This window comes from Bos grunniens, chromosome 21, assembly GCF_055505025.1.
Source record: "Bos grunniens cultivar Pamir isolate PY7600 chromosome 21, Bosgru_T2T1.0, whole genome shotgun sequence".
Lineage (NCBI taxonomy): Eukaryota > Metazoa > Chordata > Mammalia > Artiodactyla > Bovidae > Bos > Bos grunniens.
The window spans coordinates 25442124-25462134 of record NC_141185.1 but is presented as its reverse complement, the minus strand read 5'-3'; the positions used below and the strand labels follow the sequence as shown (position 1 = coordinate 25462134).

Below are 20011 nucleotides of genomic sequence, written 5' to 3'. Positions count from 1 at the left end.
AGTCGTGTCCGACTCTGTGCGACCCCATAGACGGCAGCCCACCAGGCTCCCCCGTCCCTGGGATTCTCCAGGCAAGAACACTGGAGTGGGTTGCCATTTCCTTCTCCAATGCGTGAAAGTGAAAAGTGAAAGTGAAGTCGCTCAGTCGTGTCCGACCCTCAGCGACCCCATGGACTGCAGTCTTCCAGGCTCCTCCATCCATGGGATTTTCCAGGCAAGAGTACTGGAGTTGGGGTGCCATTGCCTTCTCCGAGGAATGTGGGTAACCTCTAAAATCTAGAACAATCATGGAAATGGAGCCTCCAGAAAGGAAAGCAGCCCTTTGGAAACTATTTTAGCTCAGTGAGACTCCTGTCAGACTTCTAGAACTAACTTTGGATTGTCTAAGCTGCTAAATTGGTGGTAATTTGTTACAGTATCAATAGAAATCTAGTGCACTGAAACTTGTATTTTTCATGTTTCAAGTGTGTTTAAAATTGCTCATGAAGCATTTTTATCCTGGCTTAAAATCTGTCAATTCTAACATGTTATCTTGGTGTTGGTGTCTTTTTTCTCCCTTCAATTTGAGCTCTTCCTGGCTCTTGGTATAATTTTGATGGAATCATGGACATTTTTTGCATTATGAGACTCCAGATGCTATTTAAACCGTCTGTCAGTAGCTGGCCTTCCCTGACCCCACTGACAGGAGAAGCTGGGGCTGAACCTTGTGACTGCCAGATGTAAGCATTAAGTCAAGGTTATCCACTCAGCCTGTGTTGCCACCAGAAACTGGGTGCTTCTCGTTATTGCTGGGTGAGTCCTGGCCCCGCACCTGGTCTCCACTGACACTGCTCAGGGATAGAGGGACCCGTCATTCCTGGCTGATGGGGATGAAAGTCCAGGATCTCTACTTGGTCATCTGGGGCCCTACACCAGTGGGGGTGTTGGCACTTCATTTTATCCTTATGAAGGTGAGGTCTAGGCTCCCTATTTTGTCTTTGCTGGTGTGGGTGTGAATAAGGCCAGTTTTTTTCTATGGCTGGAACAGACTGGTTATTGTCTGAATAGGAAATAACATTTATTAAAAAAAAAATTTTCAGAGTTGTGTTTCTTAACATAGGTGGGTATATTCCAAACTTTCTTTTTTCTTTTTAATAAGAATCCCTGGGATAGAATGTTACTGTTCTGACAGGAGGTATCTTACTCCTAAAGGCTTTGGGCAGAAGAGATTCAACTCACAGCTTGAGACTCAGGTACAATAAAACATTGGTTCCTATGGTCTGTATTTATCACATGTAGAAGACCAATTCTGATTTGTAAAAAATTCCAGAAACTCAGAATTCTTGAAAAAAAAAAGCATCATTTTATTTGTACACTTAAAAAGTTGTACATAGAAACTTATAATACAGTTGTGTAAAACTGAAAGAACTGTCACGGAAAAGGGAGGGTGTTACCTTTATTGACTGATCATTAAGGAAGTTAGAGAAATAAAACAAAAACACAATAAATGTTTAAAAAATTAAAGAACATTTTCCAGGTACAAATTTTATAAATACAAAACAAATTCACAAAATTACTTTGAATGCTAAATAAATATCTAGTTAATAAACTCAGACTCAATACCTCCAGCCAGCACTGGTACAGCACTTCAAGGATATAAAATTGGATTCATTCATGTGTAGTGTTGTAAGAATGTGCTCATTAAACAATTCTTAGATGTATATACTTTTTCCTAATCTGTGCTATAATGGAAGATTTTTCTGTGTGGATAAATCTCCCTTAATACCACACTTCTAAAAAAAGATCAATGACAAAATAAATCATAGGTGGAAAAATATTTTCTGAGATATTGGGACACATGAATGATCTCAAAATGTACAAAAACCTCTGTAAACCAGTACTGTATCCAATACATATATCAAACTTATTAGATATTGAACAAAACTGTAGCAAAGGAAATCTTTCCTACATTCTCCTGAGTGCTTAATATTAAAGTTGAGAATATAGTGCAGGCCACACTTCAATGTGGTCAATCAGCTGTTATTGCTTTATACATATATGTCTGCTTTAGAGCATGATTTAATGTTCCATTTTCATGAACAATTTGATTTCTTCATATCCTTCAGAAGGACAAAATTAGATTCGTGACTTTTTTGCAGCTGGTGGTGTGCTAACTTGATCCACATTCCCAGATGTGACATGGAGTCCAAGTTTTTGAGCCTGAATATGAAAAAATGCTTGAAGCCTAGTTCCAGCTTTTGCTTCACTTGTGTTACGAGGGTTGTACTCAAAGCAGTTCGAAAACATTAATTCAATATCATCGATAAACTCAGCTAGAATGAAAAAAACAAATGAGATTAGATGAAAGTCAATTATAATCTTTGTTGGTATCATATCTGGAAATCTCATTAAGAAAATGTAAGTCCACTTTTTTTTTAGAAGGTGGCAAAACTGAAGCTTAATATTTAATTAGATGTATTTTATATAACTGTACAGAACATCTATTAAGATCAGATTCTATAAAATATCTTTAACTCATCTAATCCCCATCCATCTTTCATTTCCATATATGCATGTATATGTATTTTAGGGATTTCTTGGGGTGCCATATACACAATTACATTAATATGCATCATTGAAAGAAAAACAGCCTCTACTTCCTTAAAAATAATTATCAGAGAAAAACATAAATTACTCACATGCTAATTTATATTCACACTTGTTCACTTTTTCACGAATTATATTTAAGGCAATGGGCTTTTTGATGATGTCATAATAGTCTGGGACCTGTAAAATAATTCAAATATATCTCTCCTATAGACAATTTATTGAAGATAAGTAGTCAAATATATGCAAGTTTTGCACTTGAAAGCAACTGAATATTAGCCTCTGAATACTACTATTCCATTAAAATTACATAATACATTTTAGTCATTATAATGTTGTAAAAGATTATTTAATACTGTAAAAGTCTCTCTCTGTATATATGTATCTATAAAAAACTTCTTTAATGAGCACGACTACATTTGTAATGAAGAATAAAATATGCATAACAAAATTTGGCACAAAAAACTACTCAGGAAAAACAAGTTACAGTCCAACTGAGAGCTAATTTTTATAAGATGCTATTTCAATTAACCCTTCACATTTTGGCTCTATAAGTCTCAAAACAGAAATCTGATGATGTCACTTTTTCATTCAGAAACCTTCACCTGATACTGACAAGTGAGGCCCTTTACAATCCAGTTGTGTCTGAGCCCCTCTAATACACCCTCTGCTCCATTCAAACTATATCCCTCATTCCCATATTCTCATTTCTAGGTCTTTAACTTGCCATTTTTCTTCCATAAAAAAACTTTCTAATTCCTGCTATTTCCTCCCTCTGAAATGCTCAAATCTATCCTCTCTTTTCTACTTCTGCAAGACCAGTATAACTTCCAGTACAGTACTCGAACACTGTCCTGTCTCTGCTACGGCACATCATATTCTGCCATACATATATAAATAACCACAGCACCATCTCAAACCCCTTAGTTAGGTTATGCCATCTCTGTTAAGAGTACCTTTTATGTCAGTGTTTCTCAAAATGTGGTTCCTGGATCAGCACTAACAGCATTGTTTGGGCAATCATCCCAGACCTAGGGACTCAAGGACCCTGGGGTGGGGCCCCGTCAGCTGTGTTTTTACAAGCCCTCCGTTGATTCTGGTGTATGCTAACGTTTAAGAAACACTGTTTTACATAAGGGAAGTACCAAAAATGGTACTTAGTTGAATCAACTCTATTCATATTCATTACACAGAATAAAAACAGTGAGGTTACTGCAACACACTGCCATCGTTTCTAAGCATCAGTCACAGGACTAGAAGGGACTGAGGAGACTATGCTAACTTCATTTTCTTCAATATAGGAACCAACTGTCCAAGTTTTGCCTTGTTTTCTAAGTAGACAGTGACTAAATAAGCATTTTGACCACCTCAAGTTGCTATGCAGACTAAATCAGATCATATACACAAATACATTTTATACAGTCCAGTATTATTACCTGAATTTTAGAAACAAGTTTCAAAAAAGGCCAGCTGTCATCATGCCGTACCAATTCCACAACAAGTTGTTCAAAAGCAGACAGTTCATGAACTCCTCCCTGTCGACCTGAACTCCTTCGATTAAGTGTCATAGGGGATGATTCTGACCAAATAATTATATTAACTTTAGGTGATGATAAAATGAAATATTTGGAAAATACAAACAATTATCAGAATAAAAAAGATAGCTGGTAATCACTCCCTAACAATATTTAACTTATAAATAAGGCATATAAATACAAACGACATTCAAACAGAAAATCAACACTCTACACACTGAGATGTTAAACTAACATATATTCTGAGAGACAAGTAAATCTGGACCAAGTGTTCATTATTTCCTTTTGATCTTAAAAATTTCAAATTGAAATAAACACTCATTGGGAACAGATTGGTGTATAAAGAGTGTAATACAAAAGGTAATTCTAGAACACAAAGTTTTTGCATTGTTCTAAAAATATGTTTTCAACTACAGTAAGATGAAAGCAAGCAATCGTCTGGTATTTTCTGAAATACATCCTTAAGAAAATAACCTCTTCAGATCTAGAAACCTGGCCTCTTTATAAATTACCTTGCATAACAGAAAATATTTCTCAATGATGAAATAAAAGATTGTTCTTATAAATCTAACTTCATATGGAGAATTTTCTTAAAGCAAAATGCTTTTTCATAAAATGTAAGGTACATAATGAGATCTAAGGTGTATAAATTAGTAGAAAAAGGTAGTATAGTCCATAGATGAATCTAGGTGTTTAAATTCCCTGCTTAAATGTAAATCCACACATTTCCCTGTTTATTTGTCCTTAGAACCACATTATAAATTGGTTAAAAACATTTTTTTCCAGCAGGTTTTTTGTTTTTGTTTTTAATAAAAATGCTTCAGGTGTATTATTTTCCAAATAGCTTGGGGTTCAGGATTGTGGAAGAGCGAAGCACGTAAGAGGATAGGAAAAGCTCAATTAGATCTTGGTACAAAGTTACCTCATATCCACAACCCACCAAGCCTGACAACAATGACTGCATCATGCTGCATTCTTTCCCCAGTGAATTAATCCTGTCATGTGTTTATGCAGTACAAGCTACCTGAAATTCTTCAAAGAACAGTAACTAGCATTAAAATTTTTTTAATTGGAGGATAACTGCTTTACAATGCTGTGTTGGTTTCTGCTGTACAACAATGTATATCAGCTATAAGTACACACATATCCCTTCCCTCTTGAGCCTTCCTCACACCTGCCCTGCCTCCCCCATCCCACCCCTTTAGGTTGTCACAGAGCACTGAGCTGAGCTCCTTGTGCTATAAAGTTGCTTCCCATTAGCTACATATTTTACAAATAGTAGTGTATTTATGTCAATGACTAGTAGCAATTTTTATGTGTAACTTCTTTTTGAAATACCAAGGTTTTATTACCACTGATAAAGAAGAAAGAGGATAGCATTAAAGAGATTAATGGAAATAAAATAAAATTAAAAAAAAAAAAGAAATCTGAAAAAAAAAAGAGATTAATGGGTAAACAGATTACATAGATAAATATGACAAATAATTTATCATATAATAAATATGATAAAACAACATAACCCTATATAGTATGTAAACAATTTATATATTATATATAAATATTAAAAAAATTATCAGAATAAAAACAATAGCTGGTAATTACTCCCTAACAATATTAATGTTCCCAACTCTCCCTTGCCCCCAAATTCAGTATATCAGGTGGGAACCTTACCAAATTACCAATGGTAGCTTGTCTAGGTGATGTTGAGTATGTGCATTTTGAAGGGAGCAAAAGTGGATGAGAATGAAATGTGTTATAATGTGATATACTGAGGTTGCTCAAGTTTTGGCCAAATCTCTCCATTAAACACAAAATGCTGTTAGCAAATTTTTCTCAAGTACTCTGCTACACTACTACAAACACTAGCAGTGTAGTTTACCTTTATTCCCCAAAGAGCTGCCCCTTCCTTGAACATTATGCTTCAGGTCAGGTTGCTCCCTAAAAACTCCCTATAGTGGACAGCCTTTCAAAAATGATACAAACTATCTCAACATTCAGTCCTTCCAGATTACTCAATTTTCTCAGGTGAAAACATTAATTTAGAATCTTCATACCTGCAGATTGTCTTTTCCTGCCTCTTCTCTTGGATTCACTATCTTGGAGGGAAAGTTTTGAAGCAACATTTAGAGGACTTGACTGCTCACTTGACTTTGCGGCAATCACCCTGAAGTTAGGGAAGCTGGGACTGTTTTCCGGTGTATTATTAGCACTCTTCCTGCCTCTGCGCTTTCTACGAGGACTCAGTAGTTCCACAAATACATCTGCTTGCAGTGCGCCATGACTCTGGCGAGTAGAACGACTGGCAATTCTTAAAGATTTAGTTTCTGTAGGAGGAGCAGATTTTATCTTTCTTAGGCTTCTACCAGTAGTTTTAGAAGAAGCAGTTGTTTTCGGTGTACTCTGCTGACTCCGTGAAGTGTATCTTCCAGGGTCTTGTCGTTGGCCACGACTTGAGAAAGAAGAGCTCAGTCTCCCTCTTGTTTTAATTGGCAATCTAACTTGTGGTCTTCCTCGTTTTGGTGGGCTATAAACAGTGTTAGAGAACAGTTACTGTACAGAGCAATGATGCACATATGACACTTCTATCCCCCTTGTTCTACTATTCAGCCAATGAGTTCAATACACATCACTTATGTGTTACTGAGACTTATCCTCAGTAACACGTGGATAAGTAACATCCTTATTACTCAGTTTTTTCCCCGGTAGTTCAAACGGTAGAGAATTTGCTTGCAATGCAGGAGACCTGGGTTTGATCCCTGGGTCAGAAAGATTCCCTGGAGAAGGAAATGGCAACCCACTCCAGTATTCTTTCTTGGAGAACTCCATGGACAGAGGAGCCTGGAGAGCTATAGTCCATGGGATTGCAAAGAGGGGGACATGACTGAGTGACCAACTTTCACTTTTTTTTTAAACTTAGAACTGACGAAATCTAAAATGTGCTTTCATTTATATCTTTGTAATGCAAGGAGAACATGTAATAATTTCTCAGTATAACTCCAGGACATCATCATGAAAATCAAATCCTAAGTCATGAATAAATTGCAATCAGATCCTCAGAAGAACTGAGTAAAATGGACTTGATCATGTTGAAAACTTAAAATGCAAATCTTTAGTTTCCTTATGCTTCAGGAGACTGTCACTCTTCCTTATTACTGATACTGAGGTAACCTACAGTTTTGGCCAATGGGTCCCACAAAAGTAGGCCTTAAACCTACTATTCCTCAACACCAGGCCAAGAATCTCTTTGTTGTATTTGACGTTTACTGTAAGATACAAAACTATATTCAACCTTTTATTTGCCTTTATGTTGTAGACAAAGATGATACAATCCCATTAAGCCTCCTATATCCATCTCCCCACATACCTGAACCTCTGGTTTGCCTAAAATATTTCCAAGAATTTTCCAAGTTCTTTATTGTCTTTACGCTTCTATAATACTGTTGAGTTGGAGCTACTAAACAACTTGCTTGAAATAGAGGGGCTGGCTCTCTCTCATCTCCTCAGGCGGTGACCTTTTTGGACTGTGTCAGTTCCAGTCGCCCTTGCTGCACATTCATTTTCTTGATTCCACGTGTGTTATGTGTGCATGCTCAGTTGCTCAGCCCTGTCCAACTCTTTGCAACCCCATGGACTACAGCCCTCGAGGCTCCTCTCTCGTGGAATTTACCAGGCAAGAATACTGGAATCGGTAGCCATCTCCTACTACAGGGGATCCTCCCGACTCAGAGATTGAACCTGCATCTCCTGTGTGGGCAGGTGGATTCTTTACCACTGAACCATCTGGGAAGCGATTCCACATGAATGGAGTTCAAATGTTGAAAAGGGATGGAGAGTCTTAGAGACAAACAAGAAGAGACTGCCCAGCAGGAATAACCAAATCCATGCATTAGGCCTGGGTGACACAGCTTGCGCTAAGTTGTCAAATACTTGGCTATGCAGTAGTATACTATAGTAGCGTAGTAGATGCTGACGTGGCAGGAGTATAAAAATACAACGTGCTTCCTGGCATTTCTCTCTGTTGACTACCAAGATCACCAATATTTGGGTATAACTTCTTGAGAAAGCAAAACATGCATCCAGAGCTGTGTTCATCTGTATCTCCTAGCTGTCCTCTGGACTGCTTATTTGCTAAAGTGAAAAAGTAAGTAATGTCAACCTTAATGAGGCTCTGACTTGATATCCTATCCAAACTTAAACTCATACTTGACTTTGTTATCTGGCTAAGTTCACACAAGGACTATACGCCTTTGGGAATAATTTCATATGTTTATAATACATAAAAAACAAGGGGAACTTTACAACACTATACTGCACACTTGTTTTTTAAAAATTAGAGGCCAAACCATTCCATTTGTATTTGAAAAGTCAAGAGATTGCCTAGTCATGACTCACGAACTCTCATTTTATTGCATGTTAGGATTTACCTGACTTCTTCTTCTTCTTGAGAATCATCTTCATCTTGTTCTACCTCATACTCTTCCTCTTCACTTTGACCCTCTTCTTCATCATCATCAACTTCATCATCCTCACCTTCCATACTACCTTCCATCTCATCATCACTTTCCAAGGATGGTCTCTGTCTAGAGGAGAGTCTTCTAGAACGCTGCTTTGGCCGACACTCTGGACAAAACCAGTCTCCTTCAGGCACAGTCTGATAAATCACATAAATGATCAGTAATCATCTGTCACTCAAAATCTCAATTCTAATCTGAGAAGCAGAAGAAAAAATAAAAATACCTTGAGCTTTGGTCGAACACAGTAGGTATGGTGGCCCCGATCACAGCCATCACAAAGTACCATGTTCTCAGCATCACCCTTCTTTCGGCAGATCTTGCAACGGGCATTCAGTATAGATTTAGACCATATCACACTACGATCCAGGGTGGAGAGATGAAGAAAGACTTGGGATAGACTAGCAGAAGAAAGGAGAGACTCTCTCCAACGGTCCAGGACTGTTTTATAAGAACGCCCACTGTCACTGGCATCTTAAATGAAAGGGAAAGTAATTAAAACTTCCTAGGAAAACCCTAGACATCTCCTAGAACTATTTTTCTTGGTATTGTTAAAATAGGTAAGAATTTAGAGTTCTTCTCTCCTAATACTTCACAAAAAGACAATATTGAGATTAAACATAAAAAATTCATGATAAAGAAAATTTGCTGAGCCACACCTTGCTTATGACATGAAGAATTACTTAAATCTGTAAAACAAATGCTTGGGGATTTCAACAGTTAAAAGAGAAAAATAACTTAGGGCAATGTGTTCTCAATCTAGCAATCTAGTTCTTTGTATCAAATCTTGATCTTATTTAGAAACTTGGCTAAATACAATAACAAGTCAGCTACTATTCATATGAATCAAGAATGTCACTGCCTCATTTGCAGATAAAAGATAAAGATGGATTGCTCTTTAAGTTAAGTCTCAGTCATATCTGAGGTTTCTTTTGGGGCTAATGAAAATGCTCTGAAGTTAGATAGTGGTGGATCTATTGTGAATATATTAAAAACCACTGAACTGAACAATTTTAAAAGGGTGAATTTTATATATGTGAAATACGGTTCAATAAAACTGTTACTAAAAATATCAATTATGGATAAATGCCAACTACATTGCCTTCTATATCTAAGAAAATATTATTTTTAAAATAAGGTAGATTTTTTATACAGAAACATTTGAATCTATTAAGAATCATTTGACTGGATGCTATTAATCTAGCTAGTCTATCATTTTATATTGGCATGTGATATTGACCTTGAATTGATCTTCACTACTGCAACTACCTTAGTTTTCCTAAGACATTATACTTAACTATAAAGTGCCTACCACATCACATCAAAATTCTGCAAGATATATCCTCAAATGGAATCTCATGGATAGCAGCATGACAGTTAAGAAAACATAGGCTAAAAAAAAAAAAAAAAAAGAAAACATAGGCTATGGAGTCAATCTGCCTTGAGGTGAGCACTAGCTCCCCTATATAGCTTGGGCAAGTTACTTAAGGTGCCTCAGCAGCAGTATGTGGCCAGCTTACACCTCTGAGTGCTATTGGGAAGATTAAATGAGATAATACACATAAGACATGTAAACTCTGTCACAGTGTAAATGCTACTGTTGTTATCATTATTCCTGCATTGTATTTTCCCTTCAATATGCAGCATTTTAGAAGATAAGAAACAAGTCTACTCTATGACCCCTGCTCTTAAGAAAATTTTAATACAGCTGGGAGGATGAAGATGTACACAATGAGGGGAAGTCATAAAGCAAGAGACCTGTCAAACACTAGCAGATCTTGAACTTTTGTTTTGATTGTTAGGCAGGAGAGAGACAGGACATGAAACCTAGGGCCCACTCAATGTGGTGAATCTTCCCTTAAAAGTTAGGGCCCCAAAAGGCCGCACCTGTAAGTGTCAGGGCGGAAACAAGTACCACAAAGAAGGAAGCAGGCAAGGAAATCTGCTCATCTGGACCGTGATATTGGGTGGAAAGGGGAAATAAATCTATTTTATGTAACTACAAACAAAATCTTGAACAGGTTTAAAACCTAAAAAAACACAAGCTAAGATTTTACAGTGGTCCAGGTGACCAGAGTTCCAGAAAAACATCTATTTCTGCTTTCAAGATTGCTGGGAGAAATATCAATAACCTCAGATATGCAGATGATACCACCCTTATGGCAAAAAGTGAAGAAGAACTAAAGAGCCTCTTGATGAAAGTGAAAGAGCAGAGTAAAAAGGTTGGCTTAAAGCTCAACATTCAGAAAAATAAGATCATGGCATCTGGTCCCATCACTTCATGGCAAATAGATGGAGAAACAGTGGAAACAGTGGCTGACTTTATTTTGGGGGCCCCAAAATCACTGCAGATGGTGATTGCAGCCATGAAATTAAAAGACGCTTACTCCTTGGAAGGAAAGTTATGACCAACCTAGATAGCATATAGCAGAGACATTCCTTTGCCAACAAAGGTCCATCTAGTCAGGGCTATGGTTTTTCCAGTGGTCATGTATGGATGTGAGAATTGGACTATAAAGAAAGCTGAGTGCTGAAGAACTGATGCTTTCAAACTGTGGTGTTGGAGAAAACTTGAGAGTCTCTTGGACTGCAAGGATCCAACCAGTCTATCCTAAAGGCAATCAGTCCTGAATATTCATCGGAAGGACTGATGTTGAAGCTGAAACTCCAATACTTTCACCACTTGATGTGAAGAGCTGACTCTTGAAAAGACCCTGATGCTGGGAAAGATTGAAGGTGGGAGGAGAAGGGGACGACAGAGGATGAGATGATTGTATGGCATCACCGACTCAATGGACATGAGTTGAGTGGACTCTGGGAATTAGTGATGGACAGGGAGGCCTGGAGTGCTGCAGTCCATGGGGTTGCAAAGAGTCGGACACAACTGAGCAACTGAACTGAACTGGTGACCTCAGGTATGGCAGAAACAAGGGCAAATCTCTGCAATGAAGAAACTTCTGCAGATTAAGTTCTACGGAGTGAGAGTTAATAGTCAACACCCATGAGGCACATGTGGAAACAAAACACTATAATCAAGAGCCTGCAGAATCTGATCCATAAAGAGGCATGAGACACAGAATTAGACACTATATAAAATAACTGTGTTTAACATGTCTTAAGAAATAAACATTTGAAAATATCCATAAATGACCAAGCCATTTGAAAAAGCATCTAGATCTCTAAAAATAATTGAGATTTATAACTCAAAGAGAGAAGGATAAAAATGGATGGGTCAAATGACTCTTTAGACAAAGCTAGAGAGAAATATTAGCAAAGAGGGACATAAATGCAATAATACAGTTCACGTAATTTACTTCCATCCTCTCATTTTGTGCTTCTATTTATCCTAATTTTCTAATGTAAGTCTTCATGGAAAGTTCTGGCCTAAGTGGGACTCTCCAAGGAAGAAGGCAACAAGAGTTGCTAGTTCAAAGATCTTAAAGAAATATTTCTGGGTAAATCAGAGGGTATTCTTATTGGTAATGGCAAGAAATAAGATTGCAGAGACCAATGTGGAAGAATGGAAGAAAAATTACGACAAACTGGAACATTAAAAGTCAGTTTGACTGGTTCTTGACTCAACGGCTGGTGAAACTATGGGTTTTGATCAAAGATGTGCTTTAAGAAAATTAACCCAGTGGTAGTTCCATTTTTATTCTACCTACTCCAATCCATTTAAAATATTCTAAATATGAAATATATATGGATGTCCATATTTTTCTATTTTCATATAACTACTTAAAGGATAAAAAATAGTATATAACATTGATACCATTTTTTCTGTTAATTGTTTTCTCATTTTAAACTTTGCTTCTCCAGATTATACAATTCTCAAGGGCAGAAATGTCTTTCATTTTCCATTAAGCTAGCACAGATAAATTCCTCAAGATATTGCTAATTAAATGTATTTTACTAATATAAAATATTGGTAGATTCATATGATCAAATATTACACCAGGAGATTTTATGCTGTTAACTGCCACTATACAGTAATTCATGTCACCATGCCATGCCGGCTTCCCTAGGAAATAAAACAATAACATCTCCTACTCCAGAATTCTCTCTGTGCTCATAAAGGAAAAAACAATGTGAATAAATACTATATGTGAAACAACACGTAAATTCCATTGATGCTCAATCTTTAACAATAACTAAGTATACTAAGGTGCAACAATGTCAGTTTTTTATATAACAGGGTAAAAGAGTTTGATTAGCTGAGGTATGAAATGTATCAAGAGCAAGAAAAGTTTTAGGAAGATATTGTTTTATAAGCTTGCCCTCAACCCTATTCTCTCCAAAAAACCAAATTTAAGGTTTTTCCTTCAAAAGCTAAAAATGTAAATCAATATTCAGCAGTAAAGTAAAATCATAATTCCTTAAAAATACAAAATTCTTTAAAAAGTTAAATATTTACCATCTCTCACACTAGATTGATCTTCCTTTTTTTCTTGTCCCTTTTTTTTTTTCTATCTCCCTTTTTGATCTTTATTAATTTCTGTGCTGCCGCTGCTAAGTCACTTCAGTCGTGTCCGACTCTGTGCAACCCCGTAGACGGCAGCCCACCAGGCTCCCCGACCCCTGGGATTCTCCAGGCAAGAACACTGGAGTGGGTTGCCATTTCCTTCTCCAATGCAGTAAAGTGAAAAGTGACAGTGAAGTCGTTCAGTTGTGTCTGACCCTCAGCGACCCCATGGACTGCAGCCTTCCAGGCTCCTCCGTCCAATGGGATTTTCCAGGCAAGAGTACTGGAGTGGGGTGCCATTGCCTTCTCCGAATTTCTGTGCTACCAAGTTTCAAATTGATCAAGTTAGTTTGACAATTTCCCCCCCACAACTTAAGGGCTTAACCTTAAGCATGACTTAATAAATTATTAAATTATCAACCTAAAACAATTATCACATCTTACCTAAAATTAAGTCAAATATGATTATGTTCCCCAAGTTAAAAAAGCCAAGTTTTATCAATGTGATTGATCACTAGAATAAGAGGGACATCTAGAGAAGGTGGAACATAAGCAGAAATTTTATTTCTTACTTGATTCTTCAAGAAACTGAAATAATTTCTAAAGCTAAACTGGGAAAATTCCTACTATAGTTAATTTGCTATGTTGAAAAATTATCAAAAATAGAGAATTTTAATGTTTTCTATCTTAAGCATTTATAAAGTGGAACACCCTTTTCTCTCCTGGATTAAGTATATATTCTTGATTACCTTTCTCCAAATATTTAGACTACCTTAAAACCCTAGAGGTACTTCCATTTCCTGCTGTCTCATTCAAAATAGATCATTCAAAGGCTTAAAGAATTACAGACACCAGTTCTATTAACTTTGAGGCAGCAATGGTAGATGGTAACATCCATTATTACAAATGATCAACATCTGACTCTGATTAATATTTACAAAGTAAGGTAAGCTGAACACTTACAAAATAAGTAAGGTAAGTTGAACTTGTCTTATTTCATTTATTTTTTCTTTTATATGTCTCAGGATGAAATGAATGTCTAAACACTGCTGTATACAAACAAGCATAGGGAACACTATAGTTCTCTGCTCTTGTATAATCTATTAGGTGTAAACTGCAATATCTCTCAGTGTCAACTTTTTCCCTTTGTCTAAATAGTTAATAAAAGGTACTGATGAAAATTCAAACATTAAATAATAAATTTGATCCCCCCTCACCAAACCTATAAATAACTTTAATTGATGGCAATTTCAGAAGTGGAAAAATCAGCAGAATTACATTTTATTCCCATACCCCTTTTGGAATCACAGAATTAACAGAATTAATAGTAGTAATAACATTTTACATTTATAAGAGTCCTATGACTTACAAATAACTTTTAATTGAAATAACTATAAATTCACATGTGTTTGTAAGAACAATGCAGACATCCCTTATATACATAATTTGATTTTGACACAAAGTATTAGGAAATACTGAAGACAAAATAACAGTGATACAACAAACACAAATTTGAATCTTTGTGCTTATATGTATTTTATTTCTTACAAATGTTACTTTCAATGTGAAAAGTGAGTTATTAAGCTCATGGTGGAATTATCAATTTATAAGAAAATTAAAATATGGACAGGCTTATTAGAACAATGAGATACTAACTACAAATTCTTCATTTTAAAAATAGATAATTTACGAATATACTAATGTTTCAAGCACCATATATTTATGAAAACTTTGTTCTTACTACTCAAAACATTAACATTCAAATCATTTTTAAAGGATTTTAGTCTACTCAAGACTCTCTCAATATGAGATCAAAAAGATACAGTTTAAAACAACTTTAAAAAAAATAAATAAAATAAAACAACTCTTTCTTCTAGTACCTCACTATTGAGATATAAACTATCTCAATATAATAAATTATAAATTAATTCAGTTTTTCAGAAAGACCACAGCAAACTGGAGGCAGTTATGATATGAAAATTGATTTGGAACTTGACACATATTTTCCTAAAAACATAAGGATTATGTTTCCTAGATTAGCCCTAAAAAGCACATTAATTTCATAACTACTGAAACACACTCATGATAGAATTATTTCTGTCATCCTAACCATAGATTGTAGAGCACTTCCTCATCTATGTACCCTGAAACACTTGGTATTTCGAGCACTTCGTACACATGCTCAGGTGAGTGACCCACATTATTAAACCATACCCTTAATGGGGGGCATTTAAGTAGTTTCTTTGAGGTTCTGTTTTAAATGACAAGACATTTATGTATAGTGTTTGATTATTCAGGGTCTGGCGAGTCATAGAACTTGGTAATGTCTTTGGAAGAAACATTCATAAAAGAGACCGACAGAAATAGTTAGACATTCATTGAAATGAATGAATACCTAGAATAAAATTTTAAAGTATTATTAAATAAATCTCACCTGAAATAACTTATATTTTAAAATGAAAACGTAATCTCAAAATTTTCAAATTAGTTGATCAATTTTATTCTGTCAGCCAGTAAAGTTCTATTAATTAAGGGGTAATTGAAAAGCATTTAAAATATAACATATTTTGAATTAAAAACAGATACTTACCAAGCGGAGCTTTTAGAAAACGCCTCTCAATACCCTGTTCTATTTGGAAAAGTGCCATTGCAAGATGATGAACCACGTTGCTCACTGACTGTGGTGTACTTGCATTGGTTGAGACAGTACTTGGAGATTCTGTTTTTATGCCCAAAAGTCTACAATTAAAACATTGAAGAGTTTACAGTACCTAAAACCACTATTAGATGAAACTTGAGTCCACTGACTTACCCAAATCCTTACTTATACCTGTGTAAGAAATGGTTTCCTCAATCTCTAGGAGTTCTCATAAGCCACCAGGAAAGGGAGAGAAAAACATGAATCAGGAGCTAAACTATCATATCATTTAGGCACATCACAAGGGCAAATACAGAGAGGAGGGAAGGTGGATGAGAGAAGGCTTAGAAGGCTTTAGGAAAGAAGCCTTAGATGGCTCTAACCTTTCCTTAGAGAGGTGGGTATCAGATGGGCCTTAAGGGAAGAGTAGCTTAGGCAGCTCATCTCTATTTCTCGTGCTTCAACTTTTACTTATAGCTGCCTCCTAACTAACTAGTTCCTTGGCCTCCAATCTTACTCGCTTTGCAATAAATCTCCATGCTGCACTTAAAACGATCATTTAAAAATGTAGGCTCATTTACTCAAAACCTGTATAATGTCTTCCCTCCCAGTTTCATATCCTTTCCACCTTTAGGTCTCAGTTTCAGTCACTTCCTCTAGCATTTCCTTTGCTGTCTTCTATATTCTCCTATGTATCAATATTACATTTCCACTGGGTATTTACTTCTACCAGAACTCTGACACTGCTCTATAATTGCTAGTTTAAGGTCCCTCCACCATTTCCTTCTAGACAACAAATTTATTCTAAGGGCAGATGCTATCTGAAAAAGTAAAAGTATCTGTCTATAGAGAAATCAGTTCTGATTAATAGCTCAAATAATATTTTAGTCTATTACAGAACAGAAAAATGATAATGTAAAGCTACTTTCTGAAATTAATACAACTTTAAGTTCAAAGTCTTTTTAAAAACTTGAATAACTACCATCACCTTAACAAGTTGTCTTTCAGCTGCTTTAGTACTAAGAAAGGTAACAGAGAACTTGCAGTTTAGCAAAATCATCATTTCAGTGGTTATAAATATTAATGTCCTCACAATAAGATTTTAAGACCATTTTTTGAAGAAAAAGAAACAGTTTCTTAAAAACATAAAATGGCAAGAAAAAGTGATGGTTACTTTAGAAAAATCCTTTTCCTACCTGTCTTTTACTATGACCTTTGCTTGCTCATCAATTTCCATCTCCTCTGCATCTTCATTCACAGTTTTAATTATCCCGTTTTCCTTGTTTTCCTCATTTAACAGCTCATACTGTCCATTTTCTAATGCTGACCTCCAGAGGTGTCGGTCTGTAACCTGTAACAAAACTCAGATTTACTAACTCTGAAAAATGGCATGTACTGTTCCTAAGAAGTATGAAGTTCAATGTATATATGAAAAATTCATGAATATTCTAGAACAGATTGTGAATCAAAAAGAGATCTAAAAATAAGGTACTAAGTGGCCAAAATGGAGTTCATATCATTCATAGATGGAAGCTTTAATACCTTACTCTCTATATAGTGAAATTATAAATGACTCTAAGGTTGGTCACCTGACAGTAGCAAAAGAGTGACAGATGACAGCAAAGGAATGAACAGAACACACAGATCAAGCATGAATTACTTACAGATTTTAAAAAGGTAACAAAGAAACCAATAAACAAACCAGACTCAGCAGAGCAGGCAGGAGCTAGTCAAGGAAGAAGAAAATATCCTTATACATTTCAACATCTTGGATGAAAATACCGTAAAACAGATATTTTTTAAATACCAAAAGTTAATATTAAAAAAAGGTTTTAAGAAAGATCTATATATATATATAATTTGATACAGGGAAATAAAATCAGTTATTATAAAAAATGCATCACTCCTGCTATTTATTCAGAACATACATGCCTTGACTATATCAAATAAGTTAACAAACATAAAATATCAAATAAGTTACCAAAATTCTGGTAACTAGGCAAGTTAAAAATGGGAACAGGTACAAACCTTGATTGCGCCTAATGTTCCTTGGTAGATTCTGTCTTCAATATCCAAAAGAAAATCTCTCAGCCTCAACTCAAGCTGTCTTTCTGCAGACATCTGGGATGGATCATACACACTGGAAGATCTTCCCCGACTATATGTAGGTTTGCTATCAGTTTGAGGTTTGTCTGAAATAGTTAGCAAACATCTTTATTATGATTTTCTCATTAAAAAACATAATTACCCATATGACTGTATGATTGTGAGACAGTGGATATAAAAACAGTAAGTCCTGAAGTATGGGGAAAAAAAGAAGCAAATGTCTGCACATCATTTATCTCATAAGGGACTTGTATCTATCCAACAGCATATATAAAGAACTCTTACAGCTCAATAAAAAGACAAATAATACAATTAAAAAATAAGCAAAGGATCCGAACACACTTTTCTTCCTTTCTCTCTCTTTTTTTCCTGCTGTGCCATGAAGCTTGCAGGATCTTAGTTATCAAACCAGGGACTGAACGCAGGCCCATGGCAGTGAAAGTGCTGAGTCCTAACCACTGGACCACCAGGGAATTTCCCTGAACACATTTTTCTTTGGCCAATAAAACCATGAAAAGATGCTCAACATCATTAGTCATTTGGGAAATGCACACCAAAACCACAATGAGATACTTCACACCTCTACAATGGCTAGAATAAAAAAGTCTGATAACAAGCATTGAGAGGGATGTGGAGAAATTTAACCTTCAATATAAAATAGTGAGCCACTTTAGGGAACAGTCTGATGACAGTTCCTTAAATGATTAAACAGAATTACCATAGTGCGTAGTGATGATATATGCATGCCAAGTCGCTGCAGTTGTATCCAGCTCTTTGCAACCCCATGGACTGTAGCCCACCAGGCTCCTCAAGGGATTTTCCAGGCAAGAATACTGGAGTGGGTTGCCATGCCCTCCTCCAGGGGATATTCCCGACCCAGGGATCAAATCTGAGTCTCCTGAGTCTCCTGCATTGCAGGCAGATTCTTTACAACCTGAGCCATTGAGGAAGCCATATGACCCAGTAATTTCACTCTTAGGTATATACCCAAGAGAAATGAAAACATATGTCAGCAAAAATGTATACACAAATGTTCAAAGCAGCATAACAGCCAAAAGGCAAAAACAATAGAAATGTCCATTAACTAACATATGGATAAGTAAAATGTACTAAAATGTAGTATACAATGAACATAAAGAGAATGAAGTACTGACATATGGTACAACTTGAATGAACCTTGAAAACATTATGCTAAGTAAAAGAAGCCTGTCACGAAAGACCATATATTACACAATACCAGTTTTGGGGATAATGAAAATGTTCTAAAATTGACAGTGTAAGATATCTAAGAATATATAAAAAACTACTGAATTGTACACTTCAGGGTGAACTGTATGATAAATGAATTAAATCTCAACAAAGCTGTTAAAGAATTGTGATCAACAATCAAGATTGCTGGGAGAAATATCAATAACCTCAGATATGCAGATGACACCACCCATATGGCAGAAAGCAAAGAGGAACTAAAAAGCCTTTTGATGAAGGTGAAAGAGGAGAGTGAAAAAGTTGGCTTAAAACTCAACATTCAGAAAACGAAGATCATGGCATCTGGTCTCATCACTTCTGGGAAATAGACAGGGAAACAGTGGAAACAGTGTCAGACTTTATTTTTTTTGGGCTCCAAAATCACTGCAGATGGTGACTGCAGCCATGAAATTAAAAGACGCTTACTCCTTGGAAGAAAAGTTATGACCAACCTAGATAGCATATTAAAAAGCAGAGACATTACTTTGCCAACAAAGGTTCGTCTAGTCAAGGCTATGGTTTTTCCAGTGGTCATGTATGGATGTGAGAGCTGGACTGTGAAGAAAGCTGAGCGCTGAAGAATTGATGCTTTTGAACTGTGGTGTTGGAGAAGACTCTTGAGAGTCCCTTGGACTGCAAGGAGATCCAACCAGTCCATTCTGAAGGAGATCAGCCCTGGGATTTCTTTGGAAGGAATGATGCTAAAGCTGAAACTCCAGTACTTTGGCCACCTCATGCGAAGAGTTGACTCATTGGAAAAGACTCTGATGCTGGGAGGGATTGGGGGCAGGAGGAGAAGGGGACGACAGAGGATGAGATGGCTGGATGGCATCACTGACTCGATGGACGTGAGTCTCAGTGAACTCTGGGAGTTGGCTGGTGATGGACAGGGAGGCCTGGCGTGCTGCGATTCATGGGGTCGCAGAGT

The 20011-nt window shown here is 36.3% G+C and overlaps 1 protein-coding gene across 8 annotated transcripts in view; it reads right to left on the bottom strand.

Annotated features, from left to right (window-relative positions):
• Positions 1-1319: 1319 nt before the first annotated feature.
• BAZ1A (bromodomain adjacent to zinc finger domain 1A) overlaps positions 1320-20011 on the bottom strand; it is an 86889-nt gene continuing 68197 nt past the window's right edge. For 4 of the 8 annotated variants that reach the window (XM_086363610.1, XM_086363612.1, XM_086363615.1 and 1 more), the window contains 9 exons: positions 17761-17924; positions 16929-17083; positions 15685-15833; positions 8859-9106; positions 8546-8772; positions 6176-6645; positions 4023-4186; positions 2679-2766; positions 1320-2312 (listed from right to left, as the gene is read on the bottom strand). In XM_086363610.1, the coding sequence (XP_086219736.1) occupies positions 2116-2312; positions 2679-2766; positions 4023-4186; positions 6176-6645; positions 8546-8772; positions 8859-9106; positions 15685-15833; positions 16929-17083; positions 17761-17924 (1862 nt within the window). In that variant the 3' untranslated portion in view covers positions 1320-2115. The remainder of the gene's footprint in view (positions 2313-2678; positions 2767-4022; positions 4187-6175; positions 6646-8545; positions 8773-8858; positions 9107-15684; positions 15834-16928; positions 17084-17760; positions 17925-20011) is intronic. The other 4 variants (XM_086363613.1, XM_086363614.1, XM_086363617.1 and 1 more) reach the window with 1 other exon arrangement.